At 43.0% G+C, this 17,180-nt stretch overlaps 1 protein-coding gene across 9 annotated transcripts in view; it reads left to right on the top strand.

Annotated features, from left to right (window-relative positions):
* The window catches only part of LOC137631079 (ionotropic receptor 21a-like), a 190,573-nt gene that overhangs the window by 74,476 nt on the left and 98,917 nt on the right, over positions 1–17,180 (top strand). For 6 of the 9 annotated variants that reach the window (XR_011041846.1, XR_011041847.1, XM_068362700.1 and 3 more), the window contains 2 exons: positions 7,551–7,746; positions 13,497–13,601. Coding sequence is in view for 6 of the 9 variants with exons in the window: in XM_068362700.1 (XP_068218801.1) it covers positions 7,551–7,746; positions 13,497–13,601 (301 nt within the window). In the remaining 3 variants the exon portion in view is untranslated. Of the gene's footprint in view, positions 1–7,550; positions 7,785–13,496; positions 13,602–17,180 lie in introns of those variants that run through there. The other 3 variants (XM_068362697.1, XM_068362698.1, XR_011041848.1) reach the window with 3 other exon arrangements.

Below are 17,180 nucleotides of genomic sequence, written 5' to 3'. Positions count from 1 at the left end.
TCAGGGGTCCTCAAGAAAAGAGAACATCTGTGCTCCTTCTTATCTGCTGGTATCACCCCTTGCCAGAGGTCAGAGTTGCTGTTTGCTCCTCTTTCCAAGTGTCTGTTTCTGGAGGAGTTAATTAAGGGGATGGCTGCCTCTCTTCTCCAGAAGGATACGCATGACCTCATGGCTTCTTCTGCACGTAAGGCTAAGACCTTACCTTCCGTGCCTAAACCTTACCGCCCCTTAGCAGTTGATACACCTGCTTCCAGGTTCATCCCGCCCTTTCGTGGCAGAACCTCCAGCAGAGGAGGTACCCGTGCGGACAGTCACCGTGGCAAGTCCAAGAAGGGGTCCAAGTCCACATGAGGCAAGTTTTGACTGCCTTCCTCTCCAGACAGCTGTAGGAGCCAGACTCAAGACCTTCTGGCAAGCTTGGGAGAGCAGAGGTGCAGACGCTCAGTCTGTGAAGTGGCTGAGGGAGGGATACAGAATTCCGTTCTGCCGCAATCCCCCTCTAGCTACATCTCCCATCAACCTCTCTCCCAACTACAAGGAGAAGGACAAGAGGCTAGCGTTGCAACAAGAGGTGTCGCTCTTGCTACAAAAGGAGGCAGTGGTCATAGTCCGGGACCATCAATCCCCGGGCTTTTACAACCGTCTCTTCCTGGTAGCCAAGAAGACAGGAGGTTGGAGACCGGTGGTGGACGTCAGTGCGCTCAATGCTTATGTCACCAAGCAGACGTTCACGATGGAGACGACGAAGTCGGTCCTAGCAGCGGTCAGGCAGGAGGACTGGATGGTCTCGTTAGACCTGAAAGACGCATACTTTCACGTCCCCATCCATCCAGACTCCCAACCTTTCCTGAGGTTCGTCTTTGGAAAGGTTGTGTACCAGTTCCAAGACCTGTGCTTTGGCCTAAGCACGGCACCTCTTGTGTTTACGCGACTGATGAGGAATATTGCGAAATTCCTTCACTTGGCAGACATCAGAGCCTCCCTCTATTTAGACGACTGGCTTTTAAGAGCTCCCACAAGTCGTCGCTGTCTGGAGAATCTCAGATGGACTATGGATCTGACCAAGGAACTGGGCCTCCTGGTCAATTTAGAGAAGTCCCAGCTCGTCCCATCCCAGACCATTGTTTACCTGGGTATGGAGATTCAGAGTCTAGCTTTTCGGGCTTTTCCGTCGGCCCCAAGGATCAACCAAGCCCTAGAGTGCATCCTGAGCATGCTGAGAAGGAACCGATGCTCAGTAAGGCAGTGGATGAGTCTAACAGGGACACTTTCATCGCTGGCCCTGTTCATCGAGTTAGGGAGACTCCACCTCCGCCCCCTTCAGTATCATCTGGCTGCTCACTGGATCAAGGACATGACGCTAGAGACGGTCTCAATTCCTGTTTCCGAAGAGATGAGGTCTACTCTAACGTGGTGGAAGAACAGCATTCTTCTCAAGGAAGGTCTTTCGTTGGCTGTTCAGACCCCCGACCACCGTCTCTTCTCGGACGCATCAGACTCGGGCTGGGGTGCGACATTGGACGGACAGGAATGCTCGGGAACATGGAATCAGGAGCAGAGGACACTTCACATCAATTGCAAGGAGTTGTTGGCGGTTCATCTGGCCTTAATGAACTTCAAGTCCCTCCAGCTAAACAAGGTGGTGGAGGTGAACTCCGACAACACCACAGTCTTGGCATACATCTCCAAGCAGGGGGGGACTCATTCGAGGAAGTTGTTCGAGATCGCAAGGGACCTCCTCATTTGGTCAAAAGATCGAAGGCTCACGCTGGTAACGAGGTTCATTCAGGGCGATATGAATGTCATGGCAGATCGCCTCAGCCGGAAGGGTCAGGTCATCCCCACAGAGTGGACCCTTCACAAGAATGTTTGCAGCAGACTTTGGTCCCTGTGGGGTCAGCCAACCATAGATCTGTTCGCTACCTCGATGACCAAGAGGCTCCCATTGTATTGTTCTCCGATTCCAGACCCGGCAGCAGTTCACGTGGATGCCTTTCTGCTGGATTGGTCCCATCTCGACCTGTATGCATTCCCGCCGTTCAAGATTGTCAACAGGGTACTTCAGAAATTCGCCTCTCACAAAGGGACACGGCTGACGTTGGTTGCTCCCCTCTGGCCCGCGAGAGAATGGTTCACAGAGGTACTGCAATGGCTGGTCGACGTTCCCAGGACTCTCCCTCTAAGAGTGGACCTTCTGCGTCAACCTCACGTAAAGAAGGTACACCCAAGCCTCCACGCTCTTCGTCTGACTGCCTTCAGACTATCGAAAGACTCTCAAGAGCTAGAGGCTTTTCGAAGGAGGCAGCCAGAGCGATTGCCAGAGCAAGGAGGACATCCACTCTCAGAGTCTATCAATCTAAATGGGAAGTCTTCCGAAGCTGGTGCAAGGCCAATGCAGTTTCCTCAACCAGTACCACTGTAACCCAGATTGCTGACTTCCTGTTACATCTAAGGAACGTTAGATCCCTATCAGCTCCTACGATCAAGGGTTACAGAAGTATGTTGGCAACGGTTTTCCGCCACAGAGGCTTGGATCTTTCCTCCAACAAAGATCTACAGGACATCCTTAGGTCTTTTGAGACCTCTAAGGAACGTCGGTTGTCCACTCCAGGCTGGAATCTAGACGTGGTCCTAAGGTTCCTGATGTCATCTAGATTTGAACCGCTCCAATCAGCCTCTTTCAAGGACCTCACATTAAAAACTCTTTTCCTCGTATGCCTAGCAACAGCTAAAAGAGTAAGTGAGATCCACGCCTTCAGCAGGAACATAGGTTTCACATCGGAAACGGCTACATGTTCCTTGCAGCTCGGTTTTTTGGCTAAAAACGAGCTTCCTTCACGTCCTTGGCCTAAATCGTTCGAGATCCCTAGCCTATCCAACTTGGTGGGTAACGAGTTGGAGAGAGTACTTTGCCCAGTCAGAGCTCTTAGGTACTATCTGAAAAGGTCAAAACCCTTACGAGTACAATCAGAAGCCTTATGGTGTGCTGTTAAGAAGCCTTCGCTACCAATGTCTAAGAACGCAGTTTCTTACTACATCAGGCTTCTGATTAGAGAAGCTCATTCTCATATGAAGGAAGAAGACCTTGCTTTGCAGAAGGTAAGGACACATGAAGTGAGAGCTGTGGCTACTTCAGTGGCCTTCAAACAGAACTGTTCTCTGCAGAGTGTTATGGATGCAACCTATTGGAGAAGCAAGTCAGTGTTCGCATCATTCTATCTCAAAGATGTCCAGTCTCTTTACGAGAACTGCTACACCCTGGGACCATTCGTAGCAGCGAGTGCAGTAGTAGGTGAGGGCTCAGCCACTACATTCCCATAATCCCATAACCTTTTTAACCTTTCTCTTGATTACTTTTATTGTTGTCTTTGGGTTGTACGGTCGGCTAAGAAGCCTTCCGCATCCTGGTTGATTTGGCGGGTGGTCAATTCTTTCTTGAGAAGCGCCTAGGTTAGAGGTTGTGATGAGGTCCTTTAGTATGGGTTGCAGTCCTTTATACTTCAGCACCTAAGAGTCGTTCAGCATCCTAAGAGGACCGCTACGCTCAGTAAGGAAGACGTACTTATTAAAGGCAGAGTAATGGTTCAAGTCGACTTCCTTACCAGGTACTTATTTATTTTATATTGTTATTTTGAATAACTAATAAAATGAAATACGGGATACTTAGCTTCTTTGTTAACATGTGTACTGGTCTCCACCCACCACCCTGGGTGTGAATCAGCTACATGATCATCGGGTAAGATTAATATTGAAAAATGTTATTTTCATTAGTAAAATAAATTTTTGAATATACTTACCCGATGATCATGATTTAAAGGACCCGCCCTTCCTCCCCATAGAGAACCAGTGGACCGAGGAGAAAATTGAGGTCTCGTTGACAAGAAGTACTGGAGTACCTGACCACAGATGGCGCTGGTGAGTACACCCCCACCTGTATAGCGATCGCTGGCGTATCCCGACCGTAGATTTCTGTCGGGCAACGGAGTTGACAGGTACATGATCATCGGGTAAGTATATTCAAAAATTTATTTTACTAATGAAAATAACATGTTTCTACTTTTGTTCTTCTTTTTGGAACATGGAAAATGTCAATATGTTCATGTTTTATTTTTTGCCTTAGAATGTGTCAAGGATGGATTTTAGGAGCATTTATTGTATCTGTGTATCATTTCATCGATCTGTTATAATAGTAAAGGATATTAAGGCTGTAAATTTTCTCGTATCATCAGTGAAAAATTTGACGGCTGATCTCATGGAAAATGTCAACATTTTTATGTTTATATTTTTGCCTTAAAATGTCCCAAGGAGGGATTTTAGGGGTTGTGCCAGTTAGTTATTCAGAGCATGCACTTGTTTCCAAAAAGTTGGTAGGCCTACTCCAAAAAGTTTGTTAGTCTTAGCCTCTTTAAAAAAAAGAAAGTATCTCGGTCCCCTGCAGAGAAGAAATTTGGAACTTATCTTTTGAAAGAACTCGAAAGAAAGGAGTTGACTTGATTATTGAAACTTATGCCAAACTCTACAACAACTGCCTCTGGTGTGCTCTTGTGTAAAAGCAAAGCACATTACATATAAAACAGTTTAAGGTTAGAGTTTAATCAGTTCCAGAAGCAAGTTTGCAAACCAAATTTCTTTTAAACTAAAATTACTTTTTCCACTAGAAATAAAGTAAATTTTCTCAATGCATTTCACTTGTCCATAAATACACACACAGTAAAACTAATTTTTAAAGTTTTGTGATGGTAATTACTGTAAAAATTATAACCCCTAATATCACGCATGAATACAAAGTACTGTAATAATTAATAATGAAAAGTAGGTATATTTACAAATTAAATTGCACTTTACCTTTGATGAGTGCCATAGCTGGTGTGAGGGAGACGAGAGAGAAGGAGAGGTGTTATTGCTTGGAGGTAGAATCTCCCTCCTTGAGAATTTTATCGGAAATTCTCTCTCTTGTATAGCATTCAGTATCACTAACCATGTCACGTAATTTACGGTTTCTGGACTCTTGGCAGTTTTTTACTTGTATGTTCAGATTTCACATGGAACAATTCTAAAGTAGATTGCTTTGTCCCTTTCTTTAAAATTAGTTGATATCCGACATCTCATTGTCGGTAAGAAGGAGATTTAGTATGTGCCCTGTCAAAGCCATATCTTTTATAAAATTTTGCAGGCTTCTAGACATTCTTAAAATTTCTTAATGTTCAGTTGAAATTCCTGCATTCTCTTGATATTACCTCATATTCAGACTCCGATACCATTGCTTTGCGTTAATATCATTTTTGGTAACCATACCATCTTCTAACTGCTTTTCAACAATCCAAAAAATATAACTGTCAGTATTAAGTTTGTGTTGTTGATTCTTCAGTGACAGTATTGGTTCCTTATTGTCTAATGTTTCAATATCCTCTTTATTGTTCAGAATTGTAATTGTACCAATTGTGGATGTGGTATGAAAGTACAGTTTCAGCAGGTTGGCTGCATTCCTTTTCTTCATCCCACCGTCTATTTCAACCTCATTGAGGGCCATTGTCACTACAGGATAATGCTGACTTTACAATGTGGCACGAAATGTCTTTATGGGCTACAGCGATGACCTCTCGATATTTACTATGATCACTAGATCGTAGTAAAATGCAAGAAGGATGTCTCAGAGTAGAAGGGTCTCCACTGTGTCTGCCAGAATCAGCCAGTTGTCCAGATAACGAAGGAGACAGATGCCGTTGGAGTGGGCTCAGGCTGAAACGAAAACGAACACTCTCATAAACACTTTTAGTACTATCGACAGGCTGAAGCACAGCACTTGGAACTGGCATATACTGTTTTGCAGATGGAATCTTAGGTACTTCCTGGAGGATGGATGGACCAAGATCTGGAAGTACACATCTGTCAAGTCCACCGTTGTCATGAAGTCCCCCGGTCTGATCGCCTAGCTGACCATGGCTGCAGTCTCCATCCTGAACGGAGTTTGAAGGATAAACTTGTTCAGAGCTGAGAGGTCTGACTGGTCTCTAAGCTCCAGATGACTTTTCTACATGAAAGAGTTGACATTGTTAGGACTTCTGCCTGAAGGACGACATGCTTCACTGGACCCTTGGCGAGGGACACTGGAATTGATGGGTGACAAATCAGGGGAGGGGGAGAGCTGATGAAAAGTACAATGTACCATGCCAAAGGTCTTGTACTGTCTAGGGTTTGGCTCCTTGGCTCTCCTAACGCTGTCACCTTAGTTGCAGATGTCTCCTGAGTGGTGGTATCGCAAGGGGAATGTCCATCTAGTGTAGGCGTTGTCCTTGTCTGGAGACTCTGCCTCCCCTTTCTCTTTGGCCTTTCCTTTGAAAGGGTTGTCTGGATTGGGGAGGCCTCTTGGCAGTGTTCTGCCGAGTGGATCAGAGAAGGGCCTATGTGTTTGCCAGGGAGCACCTTGAGCCTTGGACAGAGGGGATGCTGAAGAGGAGGGGTAAGATGAAAAGGTCCCAAGGAGCAGCGAGTCCTGGCTAACCTTCCTCTATTTCTGTGATACTTCTTCGACTTTGTTGTCCATAGGGATCAGGGAAACAGAGGATTTACATAAAAAAGGAGGATCTCTCTCTTTGGAACCTGCCACACAAATCTAGAGACTTGTCATTTTAGGACCCAGTTGGCCCACTGACTGGTAGCATTGGGTGCTACAAACTCAGCCCTAACTCTGGACATATTGAAGTCCTTGAAGAAGCTCCTCTTCTCTGGCTTAGATAGTTTTCATTGTTTGCCAAGTAATTGTCTGTACTGGACCTGTGGTCCACCCAGGAAGAGGTCTGAAGGGTTGCTATTGCGAGCCTCTCCATCATTAGGGAGTTGCCCGAAGCAAAGGTTACTGGCTGCGAAGCCAATTTGTCCGGGGGGGGGGGGGGGGGGGGGGGGGGCATGGCCTAAGCCAGGAATGACACTGTCGGGTCAGCTGGCAGGGGAATAGTGATATCCATCAGAATATAATAGTGTACTGTTCATATTTGCGAGTTCTATTTTCGCGAATTCGGTCATTTGCAATACAGAAAACCATATACCCTATTAAAAAAATAATGTATTTGCTGTTTTGCAATAAGTTCTCTAGCAGCCCGATGATTTTAAAGAGACTGGGCTCCTTTGCACTCTGCATGCTTCGCTCTGTTTGCCTCTCCCCACAGCACAGCACCCCACCTCTCACCGACTCAGCGTGTCTCGCATCGTCTCTGACTGTAAAGAAGAAAAAAGTTAATTATAACTGGTGGAACCTCAGAAGGGGGAGTGATGCACATCTACTCTCTCGGGCAGCAGAATCAAAACGGGTTGAGATAATGAGTGTGCAGGCTGAGTAATAGCCTGTCCCACCACCCCTCCACTTGCTAGGGGTTGGCTGTCACTGCACTGAAGTTTTTTATGGCTATGAACACCCAATTATGCTGAGTTACTCCTACAAAAGAACGAGGGTTTATATTCATTTTGGAACAATTAGATTTTTTTTTTTTTATTCTATGTTGTTTTAAATCCTCACTGCCATATTTATTAAAAGTACATTATTTTTATGCTAGGTATGCCATGATGGAAAATCGTCAGTTCCTGGAGTATACAATTGCTACAAACTTCACCAACCAGTATGGTGAAGAAACATTGCACGTTATGGAAGAATGCTTTCTCCCTTTCCAAATTGGCATGGCCTTGCCAAAAAAGGCCCCTTACAAGCCAAATTTTGACAACGTTATCACAAAGATTGTAGAAGCAGGACTGGTAAAAACATAAGTGTGAAGAAAAGTTACCTAATTATTGTAATGGCATTTAAATTTTAAAAAGAATGAAAATTAAAGAATAATGAATGGGTTGAAAATCATAAAAAATATTTATTCCTTCATGGATACAAACTTCTGAGTTATTTATATGGGTTACTCCTTGTCTCTTCTTCTATGACCAAACAATCAAAGAAAATTGATTGCATCAGACTTCGGTGCTATATAAGCAACCACTGCACATGCAGCTTAGGGAGCCTGCTCATAACACTTTGGTGTTTACTCACAACACTCCTGGTTGTTAAGTTTAGTGTACATACCTCAACTTCCTCTCTACAATCGAGATATTTTCATTCAACTTGCTGACTGAGATAGCTACCCTTGTGACATTCTCATGAGCCGGGCAGATGTAGATCCGCATCCGTTTTGTCCTTCTTGCCTACACAAGAAATGTTCAATGAAATCACCATGAGACTACTGTAGGGAGTGGACATTCTCCCTATGGGAGAGATATTATTCTCGTCATAGGAAACAAAGTAAGATTTCTCTCCTACTTTGTCCCAACAGGAGTAAAAGACAAATGCTCCTTTTTTGTGTCTTGAGTCCTCTGAAACTTTAATCACAGAAGACGACACCCCTAGTAATTTTGATAGTGTTGGTCACACATGTCGGGACTTTGAGCCGGCACTTGTAGAAAACACTGTGACTACACTAGCCCTGTGCCATGAGCCAGGTCACAGCCTAGTAACCATGATTACAAAGGGTAAACATGTGAATGATTTTTCAGAGACAGCCTTTCTGCTCTTAGAAATATGTCCAATTAGAGCGTTGAAAGCCTACTTATGTTTTCGTTTGTGGAACTCTTAGAGTCCAGAGGTAACCTTGTCGGAAGACTCTTGTTTTGTGGCTCCAACCCATTCTCACAAACTAGGCTTGCCTCGTACTTATAGGGGTTCTAAGCTCAGATCTCTACAGAGTCTTAAGAACTGTTTAGCATGGTCGGACTGCTTCTGCTGCGTCCACGCCCCAATTCTTACCAAAACCACGTGTTTCTTTTGTTCTGTCCTCTCCTTCCAAGCCTATGAGATCTTGGAAGTTGAGTAGGACAATGGTAGACTCTACCACTTTTTGTGGTTCAGCAAGGCTTATCGTTCACCCCGAGAAGCTGTACACACCGCTGTTCCTACGTGTGATGACGTTACCCTGCGCGTGATGAAACTTCTCTACGCATGGGGAAAGCCAACAATACAAATCAAGTAGTCATGCCTATCTGCAATGACGACACATCGCATGCCAACATTTTTTGTGAGAGTATTCCTCCGCAACATAACCATGCTAAAACACAACTTGTTCCTACCAGAACCCCAAGCTTGTTTACAATCAACACACCCCAGAGTAAGAGACAGCTTTAGAGAAGGTAGAGAGGTTAAGACAACCTCCTATGATAAGAAGGGTAATGGTACCAAGGTTGCCTGCCTCCCAGCAGCAGCTAAGGATCTCGCCTTTTAAACCAGTTCCGCAGCAAAAACGACTTATGCCTTCAACAGATTCACAACAGCCCAGGAGAAAAGCCCCCAGACCTACCTTTTGTCAGGGAGGACATCCCTCCGGACAAAGAGGGCATCGTCGCGGAAGCTCCTTATAGGTAGCGCATAGCCCTATGCTTACCACCAGTGAGGGGATGCCTACAAGCTTTTAGGTAAGGTGGTAGTACTTCTGGGCCAACCCTTGGATGGTACAAGTACTCCATTCAGGATATTGAATTCCTTTTCATAACTTGTCTGCCACCTGTGACCAGGATTCTGACAATCCAACAATTTTATATGAAAGGCTCAGTAAAGACCTACTCTTATTAGAGAAAGTATCCGAATTGTTGGCGAAAGAGCCGTGGAGGAAGTCTTAGCGACTCTCCAGTGAGACAGAGGAAAAGGCAACTCCTTGGTAACAACCTATGGTTTCCAAATAAGAAGGCACAGCCTCGCTGCTGCCATGCCACCTGCTAGTAGAGATACACAAGTAAGATCTTATCAAACATCCTCCCTCTTGGTAAAGTTATTCTTGAGTGGAGAGACGTCATTGGTAACCATCGAAATTAATCAATGACAGCAGTGGGTGCAGAAAGGCCTTTGTGCCCCCTAGCTACAATGAGACTTTTGACTTTGTAAGGTTTCAGATCTTGTGGTGTATTTACCTCTAATTGGCAGTTCAATAACTCCCGGTGTATTTTTAATCAGTCCTAGACCAAAAACTACAGTAATAGGCAATACTTCTTTAGTATCCCTGAGACAATCTGGACTTACAATCTAACACTGCTTTGTCTAATTCGTCAGACTGAACAAAATTCAAACATCCAAGGGAGTCGGAAGAATGCTAGTATCATCAAAGGAGACAACAGAGGAGTGGTACCTAGACATACTGGAATTTCTCACACAAGTCCCGAGAAAACCTCCAGAATGACTAAAACCTGATAGGTCAACCACGCTCCGGGAAAGTTCACAACGGGAAACTAGTTGGCTGCACTTCTGAAGAAAGGGAGTTTGAGCCCAACTACAAAACAACTGTCCAGATGTCCCTGAAAGTTGTCCGCAACAGTCTGTCAGGCCAAATGGAACATTTAGTGATCGGGGTTATACAAGGGATATTGGCTCTTAAGGCCACTTTCCTGTGACTATGGGCTATTTTATGATCCCTTGTCAGTCAAGGCAGTATAGGACTACAGCTAGACATTGAACCAAGCTCTCAAACTGAAAGAACTTGACCTCCTATATTTGAGAGATCTCTCAACTCTTGTTCGGGTTTTAAGCGGACAGGTTTATCTCCCGCTGAGAACAAAACCCCGCTTTTGAAATGTGGAGAGGGGTGCTCAAGTTTTTGAAGAAATTCCCCCCTGATCCCATGCATAAAGCCTAAGGCAGGGATCTTAACCTAAAAACTGCCTTCTTCCTTGCCTTACCTTCAGCCAAGGAGACTAAGTGGACTACAAGGTCTCTTTTACCTTGTGTCCCATTCCAGAGGGTGCAAAGAATTTTTCGTATCCTTAGCTTTCGAGTTTGTGACCAGAACCCAGATTCCGGGGAAATATCAGTTGGACTTCTTCACGATCTTGTCTCTCAAGGAGGCCACTCATGACCCAGTTGTTATTTTACTATATTCAGGGAAATCAATTAGAAAATTACAGAAATGAACGACAGTTTGTGAGCCAAAACTTTTTCAATCTGGGCATGAACATTGGTTGCACCACAGGAAGCTTTTGGAAATGCAATTTCTTACTGGTTGTGAAATCTATCATGAGAAGTGTCGCCAGGGACCCCCCTCGAGCACATGATATCCATAGTTCTGCCGCAACCCTAGCGATCCGCAGAAAACACTTGGAACTTCCCACGCAGAATGGCCAAACCTGCTACAACAACAACACATAAGGAAGTTCCCCAACATAGTACATTGCCTGTCTTCACTGTTGGAGACTATCCAGCATCTTCTCCGAAAGAAAGGCTTTTTGAGACCAACTGCGAAACAGCTTTCCGGTTATTTCCGAAAGTTTTCCACAGCAGGCTAAGTGGAAAATCTTCTATGATTGGTGTCGGAGGGGGAATATTGCTCCACTCAAGGCCACTATTCCCATGATTGCAGACTTTTTGGTATTCCTGAAGAACAAGAAATCCCTTTCAGTCAATGTGGTGAAAGGCTGCCGCTCGGCCTTGAGCCAGGTATTCAAACTGAAAGGGCTTGATCTCTCCTCGTCATGGGTACTCTCAACTCTCATTAGGAGTTTCGACAGTCTTGCTGTTCATGAAAACTCAACCCTTTCTTGGGATGAGACAAAAGTTTTACAGGCTTTAAGACAAGCCCCTTACAAACCTATGCATAAAGCCGTAGACAAGGACCTTGCCTTAAAGACCGTCTTTCTCCTTGCCTTAGCTTTAGCCAAAACAGAAAGCAAATTACATGGTCTATCTTATCTCATGTCACATTCCAGAGGGTGGAAGTAACCATCCTTGATTTTCCTTCCCGAATTTTGTGTCAAAAACCCAGAATCCGGTTGAAAACGATGTCCGATTTGACTCGTTCACAATCTTGTCTCTCAAAGAGGTAACTGATGCCCCGGATGACATGTTTCTCTGTCCCATAAAAGCAGTGCATAAATACCTGAAAAAAACGCCGTACCTTAGACCTAAAATCGCCAATTTATTCGTGAGCACTGGCCGCTCCAAAACGTAAGTCCAGAAACACTCTCTTGTTAAGAGAAACCATCATGACAGCCTATAAATCCTCAGGGAAAGCGTTGCTAGGGCCCCCCTCGAGCACATGATATACGTGGGCATGACGCAACCTTAGCGTTTCGCATAAACCACCCTGTAGCACAAGTCCTCAAAGCTGGTGAATGGAAAAGACAAACCACTTTTATGGACCATTATCTTAAAGGTTACACACACCCAGGGCTTTAGCCTCCTTCCCTTTAGGCCCTATTGTTGCAACACAACAAATAATTTTATTGTAAGCTCTTATGCGACAAGTAACTGTTTTTTAATCTCAGGCATCAGATATTCTCTGCATTATAAGGGTATGTAATGGGCACTTAAGACAGATGATGATCTTGTTTGGACTTGAAGTCTTCATTTTGAATTCACCCTAATGCAAGTAAGAATGTCCGAGTTTTCAGTTTTTAATGATACTTTTTATGATACGGTATTTTGAATATTATGTAATACTTGATGTTCATATGACTTCACCCCTGGCAAAGAATATTATCACCTAGACTAGAACGTACGGCCTTGCCTCTTTAAGAGCCAGCTATACTGTTCACAAATTATTCACTTAACAGAAACTTTCTCCCACCAAAGGAAGACACTCATAAAAATGACTCTGAAGTTTGTATCCACATAGGAATAAACTGCAAATTTTAGAAACAATTTGTATTTTTCCTAGATATACAAATCTTAGTCATTCATTAAAGATCCAGCCTCAACTGCCCCGCAAGTCTTTAAACAGGAGAGTGTGAGGAAGCAACTAAGCGTCATGAGCAGGCTCCTTGAAGCTTCATATGCAGTATTGTAGTTGCTTATATACCATTGAAGTACGATGCAATCCATTTTTTTTTTTTGGTCGTAGGAAACGAGACTAGGAGTAACCATTATTAATGACTCAGGTTTGTATAGCTAGGAAAAATACATATTGTTTTTAAAATTTGTAATTTTTTTAACTTTTGCAAATTTTGAAGGAAAAGGGGGTTGGGGGGCAATGTGAAAATCTTATTTTCCAAATTTCTGCTCAAGTTTTAGGAACAAGATTTTTTTTTATATTTGCCAAAATTTATTTTCCATGACAATGATGGGATTAGTCCTAATTCATTGTCTAATAATTTCATCTCTGTTTTAAAAGGAAAAATAGCCCTAATATAAACCTTAAAGTTATGAAAATAATCAATATTAACAGTACAGTACTGATTTTGATAAATGTTTAAAACTTGAATAAAGTTCCTTTTCAATTATGATGAAATCAATGCTAGTTATAACACACAATAAAAATTGAGATATGGGGAAATTTTTTATGATTTTCTATTCAATATCTTAGTTATAAGATTGCTTTGAGTGTTTTATAGAGGTAGAGGTAAACAGTTTGCTTCGAATTGTTTTATAGAGGTAGAGTTAAACAGTTCCCAATCCCCTCCAGATATCATCCAAATTCATGACTAAATTTGCCAGAAGAAAAGTATAAATGATAAATTTTCAATTGATCTTTTTTTCATTTTCCTAGGTGCGTAAATGGCTAAGAGACATCATAGCTACAAGTCAAAGAAGAGGCGGTGGAATTGAAACTGAAGATAGAGATGGAAGTGCTCTCACTCTGAATAACTTGCAGGTATTTGTAAATTCTATCTAATTTACACTTTACTTTGAAACAATTGTACATTATTAGAATTTTTATCGGGTTTGTAGCAAATTTTATGCTTTACATACTTGACAGCCCTTTGTTTTCCTTTTTGAAGTCTTAACTACCTCCCTGCATTAATCAAAGGATAAAGATTACCTTAATTTTTGGAGATGATGACAACCCTTGGTAGAGTGAATAACCCTTGATTTTGCTTCATGAAATTACTCAAACCTATTATAAGGAAAAGAGGAATCTCTAATCTTGATTATTCTGGCATTAGATGATAATGAGTTATTGATAGGGGTCATGGAGGTAAGGTAATGGAAAGAGGAAATTTAGAGGTTTCCTCGAACTAATTTGGTGGTGAACAGCCTTATGTTTTAAGGAAGTGGTAGGAAATGATTTCTTACAATCTTTTGCAGGACCAGTAAACTGAAGTTTTTCAGTCCTTTAGGGCAACCAGAAATGTTGTTTGTTCCAGCACCAAATACAAACCTTTCAGCTCTTTACTATAAAGATACATTTCAGCAATAGCTGAAACTAGTTGGAAAACTTTTACTGAGGTGTTGCCAACTCAGCCTGTCTCACATTGTCTCTGACTATACTTTGTTGCCTTACAAATGGATGTGGGAGCATTCTCAAGGTGCTGCTAGCCCTGAGGTAGTCTTTCCTTGCAGAAATCTGCGAGTCTACCTTCCTTAGGGAACATTCTGCCAGTTTAGACTAAGGGAGTTTTAGTCTAGATTGCTTGGGTTATGGAGCATTACAGAGTAGGTCTAGGGATGTGTTCTGACCTTCTTGAGTGGAGTAAGTGGGTTTGGCAATGCCGCTGATTTTGCTAATGCAAGCTATGAACTACAAAACTTCGGTGGTTGGAGGTTTAGACAGTTGGATCTCAGTTAGTCATTGTATGAGCAATGCCATTCCTCAACCCGGATTTCCACCTCCTGGTTCATACCCAGCTGGGCCAGGGCTGGGTCGTAGTTGTCATTAGGAGGTACAGTAGGGGAATGAGGCCTAGGAGGGGCATTCCTAGGCTGAGGTGCAGAGAAGTGACGATTACAAATAACCACATGCAGGCAAGCGAACTAGATCTGCTGACAACGCAGATTGGTAATCAATTCACCAGTTGAATGTATTACTCTCATGGTTGGGTGCACACCCCTGAGGAATAGCAAGGACTGTGTACCATCATACAATTGGAACTTTGTTCCAATAAATCATTAGAACTCTTCCTAATTCAATGGTTGTATTCCGTCAGGAGAGTTAGGTTATTTATAATCATCCTACTCTCCCATAACCATCAGAGGTAGTCTGATTTTGAGCAAACTCCTCCTCCATTCCAGGCAGATGAGTGAAGGCCTCCTTCTGTGTTAGCACAGAGACCTCTTGCCAACGAGTTCCTATGCGAAGGAATGCACAAAGGAACAGGCTCTTCAAAATGAATTCCAGACCATGCTAGAGAAGAACACTCTTCAAGAGTTTAGGGACAAGTCTCCAGGCTTCTCCAGTTGCCTATTTCTATTTCTGGTCAAAAAGGCATCTGGAGGCTGGAGATCAGTTATAGACCTTTCAGCTCCTAATGAGTTTGTCCGACAAACTTCATTCAAGATGGAGACAGCTCAAACAATCAGACAGGCCGTCAGACCGAGAGACTTCTTGATCACTCTGGATCTCAAAGACGCATAGTTCCAGATCCCCATTCATCTTACTACAAGGAAGTACCTAAGGTTCTCCCTCAACAACAAAGTACTTATATACAGTACCAGTTCAAAGTGCTGTGCGCCATTCTATCCACAGTGCCACAAGTTTTCTCTTGAGTGTTTGCCCTAGTGTCAACATGGGCGCACAAGAATGGCATGCACCTTCGCTACTTGTATGATTGGCTGATTCTAGCAGAGTCGAAGGAAGTTTTCCTCCATCGAGACAGACTCCTCAAATTTGCCAAGATTTGGGGATCATGGTAAATCTTGGAAAGTCCTCACTGCAGCCAACTCAGAATCTGGTATACCTAGGCTTGAATGTTGACACAAATCAAGGCAAAGTTTTCCCATCCTTACCAAAAATGGAGAGATTTTAATGAGTAACAGGACTGTTTCTGGAATGAGACAAACTGCCAACACATCATTGGTAGAAACACATGGAACACCTCGCCTCCCTAGAGGATCTAGTCCCCACCAGTCATCTCGGTACTCGAACTCTCACGTGGCAGCTGAAGACATTCTTTTCTCAGTACAAAGACCTTCTGGATCTTCTAGTACCAATAGGGTCGGAGCAGAAGAGAGACTTGTGGTGATGGGTATAAGATACCAACTTACTGATACAAATAGACCTTTTCTCTCTACCCCCAGATTTGATGCTCTTCACTGATGCATCAAAAGAAGGATGGGGGCTCATCTGTTACAGCACACCATCTCTGGACTATGGTATGAAGCCAAGCAACACTGCCACATAACCATCCTAGAGATGAGAGTAGCCTTTCTAGCTCTCTAACACTTCCAACAGCTCCTTTCAGAACACTCCGTGGTGTTGATGAGCGACAACACCACAGTGGTAACTTACATAAACAAGCAAGGAGTTACTTTTTCTCAGCCCCTCTGCCATCTGGCTGTGAAGATAATTAGCCTTTCACTGTACTTGCAAAAATAAACACCTGCTTGCATATGAGCTATGAATGACGAGTGTCCCTCTTGCTTTTCCTGTCATGTTTTGTCTTCAAGGGAATGTACCAACCGTATCCTATCCTGGCATAACATGTCTCATCACAATATTTCCTCATGATCATAGTTCCTCATGGGTGCCATCATTGGGAGCCATATGATCAGCAACTACCACCAGGAAGCATGCAATAGCTGGCCGTGCAATCGAAAGTACTGTATATGATTACTTCTGTGATTAGAGAGCATGTTAAAAGGGAGCCACATGATCACGGGAAGCATACGATACGGGAAGCATACGATAGCTTGCCATGCAATCGGAATTATACGATTGTTTCCATAATTGGAGAGGATGTGTGATTGGGAATCATGCTATCGCTGCCATTGTCTCAGTACAATACTTCACAAATAGCCTAAGTCTATTGAAATGAAAGAAAATGGGAACTTCTAAGTTTTAGAGTGAATGTCAGTATTAAGCCAAGCTTTGAGATAGGAGCATTACAAATATCAGGGGTGTTTCATTGAAATAAAAATTTATTTGAAGGTCAGCTAATGAATATATGTCAAATTTTATAGTCTTTCCCCCTGTTTTAGTGCTAGGTATCTTTAGCAGTTTAAAAGCTTTATAGCAACTTACATATTTGAGTGGCCTTGATAAAGATATGTTCACCAATGGGTCCTTGTATACTGTATTTAATTTCCATCAAGCTTGTTATTGGAAAAGGAGAAAAGTGCCATCTACCATTCTTGAAGTTTCATCTACCATTCTCATCTACATTAATGCAGGATCATCATACATTTCATTTGTTTTTGGTAAATAGTGTTTTTGTACTCAAACTATTTTCAGATAACATTTTCTTTTTAAATATTTAACTTAGCCGGTGAATATATAATAGCTACTACTCAGCGG

The sequence above is a fragment of the Palaemon carinicauda genome, chromosome 39 (assembly GCF_036898095.1).
Source record: "Palaemon carinicauda isolate YSFRI2023 chromosome 39, ASM3689809v2, whole genome shotgun sequence".
In the NCBI taxonomy this organism is placed as follows: Eukaryota; Metazoa; Arthropoda; class Malacostraca; order Decapoda; family Palaemonidae; genus Palaemon; species Palaemon carinicauda.
Note: the sequence above shows the minus strand (reverse complement) of the source record. Positions and strands in the feature narration are given on the sequence as shown.